The 14,430-nt window shown below is 35.7% G+C and overlaps 1 protein-coding gene across 1 annotated transcript in view; it reads left to right on the top strand.

Moving 5' to 3' along the window:
- The window catches only part of Adgrv1 (adhesion G protein-coupled receptor V1), a 522,757-nt gene that overhangs the window by 106,195 nt on the left and 402,132 nt on the right, over positions 1 to 14,430 (top strand). Inside the window, exons 44-49 of the mRNA XM_076857025.2 lie at positions 236 to 360; positions 1,840 to 1,997; positions 2,111 to 2,257; positions 2,575 to 2,682; positions 7,368 to 7,632; positions 8,358 to 8,480. Of these exons, the coding sequence (XP_076713140.2) occupies positions 236 to 360; positions 1,840 to 1,997; positions 2,111 to 2,257; positions 2,575 to 2,682; positions 7,368 to 7,632; positions 8,358 to 8,480 (926 nt within the window). The remainder of the gene's footprint in view (positions 1 to 235; positions 361 to 1,839; positions 1,998 to 2,110; positions 2,258 to 2,574; positions 2,683 to 7,367; positions 7,633 to 8,357; positions 8,481 to 14,430) is intronic.

Raw genomic sequence — 14,430 nt, 5'->3', positions numbered from 1 at the left:
TGTAATGTTAAATTACTAATCTTCAGTATTTTCTGATTATGAGTGTTGCATTTGTACTTAAAAAAACTCTATAAATGAATATTTTCAAGCACCCATTTGTCTTCTTCATGTATCAAATTTGTGCATGTCATTTGGGTTGTATAAATGTAGAAGCATATTAAGCATATGCTGGTAATGTGACATATATTTTAAATATGTAGAAATTATATTCTTTTTCTGCTTTCCACAATTTCAGAGCCACTTCTATAGATATTGAAGAAGCCAACAGAACGGTATACTTAAATGTGTCACGTACTAATGGCATTGATTTAGCTGTGAGTGTGCAGTGGGAGACGATATCTGAAACAGCCTTTGGCATGAGTATGTTCAGTTTTTTATAAGAACAAAATGCTGTAACTCAGAAATGTTGCGTGTATAAGATTTACATTATTTCCATGAATTATAACTTATGGATTTATTAAAGATAGGAAACAGATATTTAATTTTATTACTATATCCATGAATATTTATTGAGTGCCTAAGCATGGTACCGAGCTCATGGAGCTTAGAATTTAAGGTGTACCAAAATAAATAAGTAAAAATCAATGTGTAGGAATCATTATGCAAAGAACTGGGTTGGAGGAACATGGGAGATAAGAGGGGGAAGCTTTAGAGGCAGGAGACTCAGGCATAAAAGGACATGTCATAATCGAAGAACCTCAGTGATAGGGAGTACAGAAATAGGGGAGAATATTGAACTTGCTGGAGAAGCACTGATCATTGAAGAACTTGAGAAATATTTTATGGATGTCAATCTTTTATCCCAGAGTTAATGGAAAACCTTTGAGTGGTTTAGACATAGGGAAGATGGTGTGGTATGATCATGTTTGCATTTTGAAGTGTTATTCATAGGACCGTGTAAAGAATTGGTTGGTATAGCAGAGAAGAGAGGATGCATGGAGATGAGCAAAAGGGCAACAGATGATGGAAGTTTAGAGCAGGTGATGAACTGGGTGCAAGGGTGAGGGTGAGACCCAGATGACTCCTAGTTCCTCAGCTTGTGTGATAGGATAGAGTGTCTTGCCACTGACTAAGAAAGAGATATGTGAAAGAAGGCTAGGTGTTGTTTTGGTGAGGGAATTAAAATAAATGTGTTTTAGCACATGTTAAGTTTGAGTTCCTTTTGAGAAGGCGTTTATACTCAAAGGAAGGTCTCTGCTGGAAGATAGACTTAGGGATCTGACATGTGTTACTGTTTTTAAAAATCGTGGACATTGATTTAACAATCTGAGAAGAAGAGCTCTAGACAGAGAAGGGAAGAAGTCCCAGCCTGAAATTTGAAAAGCATCAGATTGAATGGCTAGGGATAGCAGAGTGATCTCACGAAGGGGATTTGGAGACCTGGTGAGAAATACAGGAGAAAGCAGTAGATTGCAGATACCAGAAGAGTGTGTTAAAGGGTGGGAGACGGGCTGGGGCTATTGCTCAATGGGAGAGTGCTTGCCTAGCATGCCCAGGGTCCTGAGTCCAAACCCCAGTGCTGGAAAAAAGAAAAGAAAGAAATAAAACATGTTTTATCCTATTTCCCTTTAAAATTACAGTTAGCAAGTATTTATATTTAAATAGACCTTGGGAAAGTTCATATGGCTATAGAGTGAAGATTTAGTACTCCTTTTGTTATCTAAAATTGTTATTTTAAGTTACTATTTTTAAGTTTTCTAGCCCCCCCCCCCGACACACACACACCATGGGGAGTTTATTTGTAATGAAGTCATTAGTCTCAGTGTTTAAATAACAAATTAGAGCAAATAAGTTTGAGAAGGAATTATGCACTGGTAAATAATGATTTATGTTTTTTAGGGGGAATGGATGTTGTCTTTTCCATATTTCAAAGTTTTTTGGACAAGCCAGTTTCTGGCTGGTGTTTCTTTACTTTGGAAGATTCAGTATATGGTATAATGTTAAGAAAATCATCATTTACTATTTACCGATGGCAAGGGATTTTTGTTCCAGTAAAGGTAAACATTGCTTATTTTTTTTCACAGTGCACAAAATAAAATATACAAGTAAATGTGAGATACATTGTGAGTTAACTGGTTTTTTTTTTTTTTTTGTAATTCCCATTTTCTAGGATTTAAAGATACAAAATCCTAAAACTTGTGAGGCCTTTAATATTGGTCTTTCTCCCTACTTTGTAATTACTCATAAAGAAAGAAATGAAGAGAAGTCTTCTGTTAACAGTGTGTATACCTTCACATCTGGATTCCAATTATTCCTGGTAAAAACAAAATCTTCAATTTATATTGCTTTACCTAAAAGAAATTCAGATTTGTAAGATTGATCTAAATGGATGACAATGTATATTCTATGTTAATGAGTAACAGGGCTTTTTGCAAGTTGATACAAATTGTAGCAGGTATCTTAACCTGGGGCTATTTTTGTCTGGCTTGAAATGATATATGCATACCTAGTGATCAGAATAATTTTAAACATCAAATCTTAAACATCAAATACTAACTCATTAGTATAATATTTAGTGCCTTTCTGAGTTAAACTCTTTAAATTTTTATTCCCACTCTTCTGTCTTCTTTGCAGGTGCAAACAATCATTATTTCTGAAAGTTCCCAAGTAAGATATTTTACTTCAGACAGTCAAGATTATTTAATTGTTGCAAGTCAAAGAGAGGATTCCGAATTAACTCAGGTTTGAATCTTTGAAAATGAAGATCTTCCCACTTTTAAAAAATACCGTAATTGAGGGCTGGGAATGTGGCTCAAGCGGTAGCACGCTTGCCTGGCATGCGTTAAGCCCGGGTTCAATCCTCAGCACCACATACAAGGATGTTGTGTCCGCCAAAAACTAAAAATAAATAAATAAATATTAAAAAATTCCCTCTCTCTCTCTCTCCTCTCTCTCTCTATCTTAAAAAAAAAAAAAAATACCGTAATTGAAAGTTATGAGGTAGGGTCTAGAGATTTGATATAAAAGAAAACCATAGTTTGTGATAAAGTAGTAAAGGAGAACATGAATATTGATTGGTCCCAATTAACTTTTAAACAACAGTTATGAATATTATATGTTCTTCAAGAGCCAAAGCAAATGTAATCATAAACATGAACATTTAATCAGAATTTAATTGAGTTGGAAAACATTATGGAGAAAAATCACACAGCTAGACAGATGGTATCACTAAAAATTCATGATTAACATTGCCAATTGGGCACTCAGCATCACCCCAGAAATTTCACATTTTTCTAGCACACTACATCTTATAATCTCCTTAATGCTTAATTGATAATTTTTGTGTCTCACGCTTCTTATCGCCTCATTTTCAACTAATGACCTCAGTGAAATGAAAGTCACTAGAGGGAGATTACTTATTTTCCCAACACCAAATTCAACATCCCACTTAAAAGCCAGTGTTGTCCCTCCCTCCTGCTGCAGCGGAGGAGTGTCCTTCTGGAGAAGCCCTTCCTTTCACATGGCTGCCCCTCAGCCTTCATAAGGTTTAGTTATTCCCTCCATAGCTGGCATTTCTTTCTCCACGAGATTATTACAGTTGGCATAAATAGTTGAGAATTGTTCAGTTTACAAAGAAATCCCTCCCTTGATCTCTTCCCCTTCTAGTTTCTTTTTTTCATTTATTTTCTCCCCTCTGCAGTAGGACGTTGTGAGAGAAGTGTCAGCTAGCTTTGTCTACTTCTCATGCTCACCCATGGCGACTGGGTTACCAAATCCAGTGGATATGTTTATCACTGTCTTACACAACTTCCCACCAGCATGCGACTTACTCATCCCCAAATCTCAAGCCCCTCTACTCTTGCTTTGTGATACCACAAGGCTTTCCTTCTTAAGAAGTCTGTCTGCTCAGTCTCAGTTGCTGGTTCCTCCTCCCTTTTCTGAATCAGTATGTCTTAGAGTATTCCATAATTCAGTTTTAGTTCAGATTTCTTCTTTCTTTTCACCTACTCTGGGAAATTTCATCAGTTCTGTAGCTCTTCATAGGAACTATAGGCTAGCTTTACATATCAGCTATAGGCTAATGTCTTTCAAATCATATCTGCAACCTTTCCTCTGTAGTCCATACTTGAATGTCCAACTGCCTATTGATGTATCCACTTAAATATATTTTAGGAGTGTGTTATAATGTATATCAAGCTGAACTGTAATTAATTTTCTCTATGAAACTTGTGTTTGAGTATTTGCTTTTATCTCAGGAAATAGTAACCTCAGAAATGCAAGTGCTCAAGGGAGAATTCTGTGATATATTTTGTTGAATTACCCCCCTTTTTTATTTCACATCTAATTGATCATTAAGTGTTTTCGAATCTGTGTCTCCATAATATTTTTAGTATAGACATTTCTTTCCACCTCAGCTCATCTCCATCTAAGCCTAGTTCTTATCTTTTCTTACCTGAACTGTTAGTCTCCAAGCTAGTCTCTGAAGTTCCCTGATCTCCTCAGATTTATTCTTTATTGGTAGCGGGAGTAATCTTTTAAAATATTGATTTATGTTACTCATTTAAAAAATTTAGTGATTCCCAATTATAATAAATTTGGCATTAGTTAGTATACTATATATGTAGGATAACCATATTTCTTCTGGTTCAGTATAGTACTGGATCATGCCATGTCCTTGTATAATTATTATTAATATTTCAATCTCTGAAGAACCCCTACATGATTGGTAATTGTATAGTCACCCAAGGAAGGATACTTCATGACCTCCCCTTTCCTGTCTTGACTGTTCAACCCCTTAGCACTGTCAGCTTTCTGGGCTAGTTTTTATTCAGAGCACCACAACCATCTGTGTCTTAGAAACTGTCATGTCATTCCTTCTAACTTCATTCCCCTAATACATACATTTCTTTCATCATATCATCCTGACTTTTGACTTCAGTACCAGTTTCAATTTATGGTCATCATTTATTTTCAATTATTGCTATGTGAATTTTTACCTTTTCCTCATCGTTAATAAGAGTGATAAAGGAGGAGGTCAGTGTACCCAGGCTCCTAGCTTAATGCTTATCTCCAAAGTCCTGTTGACTGCATAATTATTATTATTTTTTCTTTTTTTAATTAGAGCCTTATAGTTATACATAGTAGTTAGGTTCATCCTGAAAAACTCATACATGCATGGAAATCTATTTCAGTTCATGATATCCACTTTTCCCTCCTCCTTTTCCCTTCCATCCTCCTTCCCCTCTCCATCCCTTTCCTCCACTCTGCTAGACTTCCTTTCACTTGTCTATTATTTAATATTTGATTCATTTGAATTATCCTTTCCTTACCTCCTCCTTTCCTTATTTTACTCTAGCTTCTGCATATCAACTTTGAGTTTCTGAGTTTGGCTAATTTCACTTAACATGATATTTTCTATTTTCATCCATTTACCAGAAAGTGCTATCATTTCAGTCTTTTTTTTTTTTTTTATGGCTGAGTAGAACTCCATTGTGTGTGTGTGTGTGTGTGTGTGTGTGTGTGTGTGTATGTATCATAATTGTGATACTTATTAAGAATATATATATTCTAATCCAGTCATCTACTCATGGGCATCTGGGTTGATTCCATAAGTTACCTATTGAAAATTTTGCTTCGGTACACGTTGAGGTGGCTATATCCCTGCAGTGTGTCAACTTTATGTCTCTCTGGAGAAATACCAAGGAGTGGGATAGGTAGGTCATAGGGTGGTTCCATCTCTAGGTTTTTGAGGAATCTCCATACTGCTCTTCAGAGTGGTTTAGTAGTCACACCAACCATGTACAAGTGTACCTTCCCCCCGCCAACATCGCCAGCAATTATTATTCATATTCCTGAGCAGTGCGGTTCTGACTGGGTTGAGATTACATTGTATTGTAATTTTGATTTATATTTTCCTGATTGCTGTTGAACATTTTTTTCATATATTTGTTGGCCATTTGTGTTTCATATTTTGAGAAGTTTCTGTTTAGATCTTTTGCCCATTTATTGATTGCATTATTATTATTATTATATTTGGTGCTAAGTTTTTTTTAATATCAGAAGAATAGTTGGCCAAGCTGTGTGCAGGACATTGTGACTTGCCTCATCTCTCCGCAACCAGTTGAAATATAGAGCGTGCTTTTCAAGCATTAGCGTGCAGTACAGCCTCTGGATCAGTTAAGAATAGGTAGCATTTTGATCTCAGGTTTCTCTCTATGAAGACTGTCTTCTGCTCCCTCTGTCTGTGGTGAATCTGCATAGGTGGTGGGGCTGCCAGGTCTGCTCCAATGTATTCCTTCTTGTTCAGTTATTGTACCCAAATTCCTGAGTCCCTGAGCCACTTCAGTGTCTAATGTTAAATTTTATTGAAATTCCTCTTTTACCCACCTTGTTAAGAAGCTGTACACCTGCTGCTTTGGTCCCAGGCCACTGTTGTGGGGTTCACACACAGACACATGACACCAGGGTGGTTAATAAAAGTAGTGTTTATTTTGTGCCAGGACAGACTGGGTGAATTTTCATCCAAAAGCCAAGCCCCTATTGCAGCAGGGATTTGCCTTATATAGCCACTGCTAGTCTCCCTTTCCCCCGTTACATATTAGCTCCTTTGTCTCCCCTATATGGAAAAATACACTTCATGTGGTTATTCTATAATGTGAAATCATAAGGAAGTTTTGACAGAACTGCACAGGCCCACTGGGGTGTTGGCAGAGTTGCACATGTGCTCTGAGTGTTAGCAGAGTTGCGTTTGCATGCTCAGTGTGCCACACTGCCTTTCTTTGTTCTGGGGGAACACATGCATACCTGCTTACTAAAGGTGCCACATTGTTCAACAGAGTTGCATGTGCACATATCTACTAGCTGTGCTGTGCCTCTTGTCTTTGTTTGAAGAGGGCTCCTACCACACCAGGATGCAGCTTGGGAAGTAGCTTTCCTTTACTCCATTATCTTCTGTCTCCTCCACCATCTTCCATCTCCTGAATAAGTATAATTTGTTGTGAAAGTGCTCAAATTATATAGTAAACCAGGTCTATTATACACTTTCTTTTAATTTTAAAGATTATGAACACTTAACCTGAAGCCTTGTATGCATTGCCACCATGAGGATGAAAATAGTTTAGGCATTTCTCTATATGCTGTTTATCAAGATGTTGGAAATGATGTTGCAGCATCAGAAGATCTTGTACTCACTTCTAAGATTTATTTTCAAATAATTTCTCTTTCATTTATTCTGCATGCATGTGTGTACACACACACACATAAAAAAAAAGGGGAGAAAGCATTAGGCTTGGTACTTTCCCACTTAATAAAAGTATCACCTAACTAAATAAAAGGATACAGGAGAATAGACATGTGACATTGGCTAAATTCTTCCTAGTGCTAAATTCCTAGTCATGAAGGTTTTTATATTTGAACATTTCTTACAGGTCTTCAGATGGAATGGACAGAGCTTTGCATTGCAACAGAATCTTCCTGTCCGGGGTGTTTTGACCATGGCCTTATTCAACAGAGGCAACTCTTTGTTCTTAGCAATTTCCCAGGCTAATGTCAGGCTACACGCCCTTTTATTCAGATGGTCTGGCAGCACATTTATTTACTTTGAAGAAGTGCCAGTCAGTGGAACGACACAAGTTGAAGCTTTGTCTTCAGGAGATGATATTTACTTAATTTTTGCCAAAAATACCTTCTTAGGTAAGATGACATGGTGTTTATAATGCAAATATAGCTATTACCCAAATCGTCTAGCCTTCATAATGTTTATTTTATATGAAAATGCTCTTGTAACAATTTTTTAGGTAATCCATAGACTATTTCTTGAGGGATAATGTTAATTATCAGGTATAAATGCAATTTGAGGAAAAAATAAGCATTATGCCAGTATTCTTGTAGTGCCCTGAACCACCAATTTAAAGTTATGTTAAAATCAAATAAGGGGTGGTTGGGTAGAATAGAATGATCTATGAAGATTTCATAGACAAGTGCAAACAGGTAACTTTTTATCTGAATATGTTTGGGGTGTCATGAATAATTTATAGTACTAATAAAAAGTGTTCAGCAACTTTTGACAATATTGTTTCAAAAATGTTTTCTAAATAAGAATGTGATTTCTTTTGCTTACCAAAAATTTAGATAAAATTTCAACAATGTTTAAAAAAAGAAAATATTTTGCTTCTTTTCTTGCTTTATGGTTGGGTCATGGTCAATAGCTAACTATGTATATATATACTTTGTGTGGTAAATGCAAAGACGTTTGAAACATTATCTAAAAAGTTATGTTTTTGTTGAACTAAATGGATTCATATGAAATTTGTTTCTTAAATTAGATTTACCATTTTGTTATAGTCTTACTAGGCAATTTTGCCGTTTTCTTTCTGTAACCTTTACTTCAAGATTTGATTATTACTCTATTGTTGTAGGAGATCAGAATTCCATTGATATTTTCCTCTGGGAGATAGGACAGTCTTCTTTCAGATATTTCCAATCTCTGGATTTTGCTACCGTTAACAGAATCCATTCCTTCACACCAGCCTCTGGAATAGGTAAGGACTTTTCAACTACTAACCAGTCGTCCTAAAGGCAGTGTGAAATAGGATTATTTGAATCTCATTGAATTAGACATAAAATTGTCACATTCCAGAGACTGGGTATTTTAAAAAGAGTATAAAATAAATATCTGTACAACAATCTTTCCAGAAGTCCTAGAATTTCAAAAGGCTCCTTGAGAATAAGTGACTAAAATATAGGGGAAAATGTTAATGAAGAAGAAAGATAGGATATTTCTTTTGTCTCTTGTCTCTTTTATTTAGAGAAAATGAAAATGACATTAAATATATATATATATATATATATATTTATTTATTTATTTAAATATGAAAGTATATATAAGAAGAGAGGAAATATTAGCATTTAAGGATTTTTTGAAAAGTCAGAAAGTTGGATATACGTGTAGTATATCTGCTGTCTGGAGGAATCACTTGGGCAGGCCGTTGAGAAAGAGAAGCAGCTGAGTCCAGTTGCCATGTGAGTTGTTCAGGTTGCCTTTAGGGAAGGTGTCAACAGTACAGGGAGAACACATAGTCGGTGAATCATCATGTATGCTGTTGAGGTGCCCAGAGGAACTTGGAAGCCAAGCCCAAGGGGCTACACAGGCTAGTCCAAATGAATCACAGTCCTGCTGTTGGATTGAGACATACCAATTCCATATGAATGAAACAGCACACTTTTACTAATTAAATATTATATGTAAGTCATTGTTATGTAGATGTGAAGAATTCCCTAACTTCATAGTCTTAATGTCTGAGTAGAGAAGCAATAAAAAATATGAAGACACTAGTGAATAATGGATAGAGAGATTGTTAGAGGGTTGGATTTCAGAGATATTGATTTTTGACGATACTCTAACTCACAAAAGTTAAAACGTATAAAGTAAAGCATATTGAGAAGACTGGAGGATTTGGTGCAAATATAGGAGACTGTTTTTGCAGTTTTTCTCTTAGGTGCCTGACTGCTTTTTTCTCTGTTAGGCTTTGTGACTGTCACCTTAAGTCACCTCAATACTGACCAGGAATCACAGCTTATTTACCTCTCATTTCTAATATATATATATATATATATATATATATATATATATATATATATATATATATACACATACACACATACACACATACACACACACACACACACACACACACACACACATCACTGCATCTCATTTCCGTGTTTTCTACTTCTTCCTCCTCAGCCCTGCATCCATGATATATTCTCCCAGACCCCGCCACTCTCCATCTGGACTATGGCATGGCTTTCAGGTCTCTAGACTGTCTTCATTCTGCTGTCAAATCCTGTGCCTGCCTGTTTTCTCCTTTTCCCCTCCTCAGATTATCTCTTTACATTGTCCACACACTGATACAAGTCCTGTGTTGCTGCACTCTCTTATGATATACAGCTTGATTGATTTTCATATTTGCTCAGTATGGATTTGCTGAATAAATTATGTTTCTTTCATCATATACTTGTTTGTCTTTCTTCAGTTGTCCCTTAATTTTTTGCCTTTTAATTTTTGCTTCTCTTATACCTCAAGTTTTCAAATGGATTAACTGTGTCTACTTGAGGCACTTATTATTATTGAAAATAGTTGTCTAATAAATTAAGGATGAAGTGTGCTGCCTGAATGGGCCATTAATTAAAGTTATAGAATTGCCTTTAAAGATTTTTTAAAAATATAATAGGCAAACTTTCTAAAAGAATTTGTGGGAAATTCTGCCAGAGGTTTATTAAGGGACCCATTGTGAGGTCTTTTTATTTCTTTTGTTTCTGTGACTTGAGGTTGTGGAAGTATGAAAAGATTGTAGGTAATTATTTAGAGTGGCTTATTATAGATCCCCTGAAAGCTGAAATTATGCATTAAAGAATGTTCGGGGGCTTTCTTATTTTGTATGTGTCAAATATTTTATTAAAAATATTAGATTGCTGCCATGACTGTGAGGATCACATATTTTATTCTGATTAATGACTTGACAGAGATTATTGGGTAGTGATTGAGTTCTTTATATGGAAGAGGAAGAATGGATATAACAAAGACTGCAAGGACATATAAACTCATATTCCCCTTTACCCTTCTCTTCTTTATTAGTTAATAGATGTATTTTACATGCCAATTACGTGCCAAGCACAGAGGTAGAACCTAGGGAAACAAGGGTAAGAAAAATTATATATAGTCTGTCCTTATTCTGAAGAAGTTTAGCACGTAGTAGGGAAGAGAGACATCATATGTAGCACACAATTTCCTAGCCATAAACAGATAAAAAGAATGGAATATAGTACTTTCATAATACAAAATGGGGAAAAACTGACCTGGTCTAAAGAGATAACCAGAAAACTTTCTTAGCGAAGAATTATTTAGCTGAGAACTATAGGTTGAGTTAGAGTTTATGAGACAAAGAATTGAGCATGAGATTGGCTCCAGGCAAAGGCAGCAGCATGTACAGAGGTCAGGTGGTGATGGTGAGTGGTGCTTTGAGGGAAGGACCAGGAAGACCAGTATGATCCAAAACAGGCAAGGAGGAGACAGTAGTGTGGGGTGTGACCAAAGATTAAACAGATAAATCAGTTAGGGACTTGAAAGAGTTTTGTCTTTCTTCTAGAAGTATTCGGGTACTTTTTATGAAAAGGTGATGAAGAAATATAGGGAGACAAGTTAGAGAGAGAGAGGGATGGGGATGGGGGGAGCTGTGTGTTTGTTTTAAAGGGGAGTTTTTTGCTGTCATGGTAGAAAAACATAGAGGCTACTAAGAAAAAGTATTTGAAGACACTCTGGAGACACATACTTCAGACTAGAGCTAGCTTGGAAAGTGGTTGGTGATGCAGGTGGAAAATCAGAGTAGATTGATTCAGATATCTCATGAGTGAAATCCGGAGGAGTTGATGGTCAGCAAGATGTTTGGGGTAGGTGAGAGAGAGGTTGTCAAGAGCCTTCATTTCTGCAGGTAATGGAAACAGGATACAACAACTATCATGGAGGTGACTTGGGGGAGGACTGGGCCTTTCTGGGGCAAAGATAATGAATTTGGTTGGGATATGTTGAGTTTGAGATGCCTTTGAGTAAATATTACTGGTTGGAGTTCAGAAGAGAATCCTTAGTCACAGATAAACATTGGAAGTCACTAAGTTCAGAGGATCATTTTAGTATAGACTGAGATGGAATGGTCTAGAAAGAGACTATGTAGTATGAGAAAAAGAACTCAAACTGAACCTTGTTGAATTCTACTTTTTAAAAGGCTGGTAAAAGAGTATACGTGGGTAAGGGATTCAGAACATAAGGAAATCTATAGCCTTTAATGACTGAATGTTTATTATGTTCCAGGGCCTATTCAGCACCCCTTGCTTTTTAAATCTCACTTAAACCTCAAAGCTCTGTATACTGCTTGGAAGGCACCTTAACCCTCCTTTCTTAGTCCCCCAACTGTTAGCTTCACCAAAACTATGACCTCTGGACATCATCCTATTTGGAAATCATCTGGAATAAATGGTTGCTCTCTTCCTCTCCGTTTAGTCTTCATGAGAAGTCCAGGGCACATGGAGGTGAAGAGACTTTCATCCTCATTTGGTCTGTACATCCTGTAGACCACACAAACCCTGATGTCTAGGCCAGATGCCCCGTCCCACCTCCCTCAACTCCCCACATGCTCCCATAAGGCCCTGTGGAACAGATAGACTGTATCCCAGACCTTCCTCTGAACCTTCCCTTCTCCTTACCCAGGAACTCAGTTCTCTCCTGATGTTGCTGCTTCCTCTGTAGCCCTTCCTGGCCACACTGTCTCTTACTGTCTTCATTCTTAAAGTCTCACATCTGTAAATGTTAGGAATACTTACTTTCTACCATTCAGTACTCAAACTTCTCTTTATCTACACTTCTTGATCTGTCTTGTCTGATTGCCTTTCTTTGAGATAACTTCTGTTTCTTTTCTTTTCTTTTATTGTTTTGCTAAATGGAAGAGAATTTTATATGAGTACTAGTCACACTTCCGTGCCCCAGAGTAGAGAATTAGGATTTTTCGTTATCAATTCTCTGACCCAATTTCATGCTTTTGAAATGTTATAAATGTTTACTTTCTGAGGAAATACTCATTATATGTATACATAGATGGTCCTTGACTTAAAATGGCTGTGCGTAGGATTTTCCGTTTTTTGACTTGATGATGGTGTGAAAGTGATATATATTCAATCAAATCCATACTTTATATTTTGAAATTTGACCTTTTCCAAGGCTAGTGATATGCAGCATGATTGCAATGTTGGGCAGCAGCAAGGAGTGCAGCTTCCAGTTGGCCCCATAATCACGGCGCAAACAGCAGAGATTGCATTCTGTGCTGTGTACTGTAGTCAACTAGTTATATGAGACATTCAGTATTCAATTATAAAATAGGCTCTGTGTTAGATGATTTTGCCCAACTGGAGGCTTTTTCTGAGCACATTTAAAGCAGGTTAATCTAATCTGTGATGTTCAGTGGGTTAACAGTATTGAATGCATTTTGACTGATGCTATTATCAACTTATTATGGATTTATCAGGACATAATTTTATTACAAGTTGAAGAGTATCTGTAAGTAGATTTAGCACCCATATTTTTTAATGTGAACGTCTCATTATCAACTTGTTTCCTATTCATACCAATCCAATTGAAAAGTGAATAGGGAATATCTATGAAGGTGGAGACACAAAATCAGTGGTGCTCGGATCACTCTAGTTTTGATCTTGGTTGAGACTCTGTCAGCTAAATTTGAGGGCTTTCAGATCCATTTGAGTTTTATTTTTTTCTGAATATCTCCAGTTTTATAAAGCTTTATGCAAAATATATGGATAGTTAAAGATTCATGTGTGTTAATAAGACTTTTCTTAGTCTTTTACACAACATTTACAAACTATAATAGTACTTAAATTAACTGCTGTAAACAAATATGGTCAGTAGTTCTTGATATGTAGGAGTAAGGATATGGGGTTTGCCACTATAACTTATGGGCTAACAGTTTAGAAGACCCTCATGCTTTCCAGTTCCATGTGCTATTTTAACACTCAATCAGTTTTATTTGGGAGTTTATGTTCCATTGAGATTCAATAAGTGCTGGAATTTGGATGTTTCTATATGGATCCCCTACCCACCTTGGCCAGTTTTAAGCCTCAAGATTGTTTAGTATTATATACAACATGTATGCCCTCTTCCTTCCCAACTTCTGTAGATACAAATGTGTGCCATTGCTTTGAATTTAATAAAAATACACTTTTCTGATAACATTTCAAAAAGCTTTGGCAGAATATACTTTAGGAGTCATGAATTTGTTCATACACTTTGGCCTAATAACCTTGAATAATTTATCTATTGAAATAATAAAAATTCTGTCTTAACTTAATATTGAAAATGAAATGTAAAACAACAGATAGCCAATGTATGGAAATTATTAAATATATCTTGAAGATCAACCCTACATATTATTATCTATGCATTAGTTAAATTATGAATTTATATACTACACAGCAACATATAAACATATAAACCTGTATAAAACTATAAATATGGGATAAAATTCTTAATTTAGAATTTTTTATACAATTTTTTTTACTATTTACAACTGTCAGATATAAATTAATATAGTGACTAGAGAGGAAAATACAAAAATTAAAACATTTAGTGGTGTGATTATGGATATTTTTTACTTTAAAAAATTACTTATAGGGACTGGGGTTGTGGCTCAGTGGTAGAACACTCGCCTAGCATGTGCGAGGCACTGGGTTCCATTCTCAGCACCAATAAAAATAAATAAATAAAGATATTGTTTTCAACTACAACTAAATATATATATATATATATATATATATATATATATATATATATATATATATATATATTTTAAAAGTACTTATAAATAGATATAGAGATAAATTTAAGAATACAAAACCCATGTGAGTGTTACCAGACAGTGTTTTCATTTC

The sequence above is a fragment of the Callospermophilus lateralis genome, chromosome 5 (assembly GCF_048772815.1).
Source record: "Callospermophilus lateralis isolate mCalLat2 chromosome 5, mCalLat2.hap1, whole genome shotgun sequence".
In the NCBI taxonomy this organism is placed as follows: Eukaryota; Metazoa; Chordata; class Mammalia; order Rodentia; family Sciuridae; genus Callospermophilus; species Callospermophilus lateralis.
This window is presented reverse-complemented; position numbering and strand designations above follow the sequence as displayed.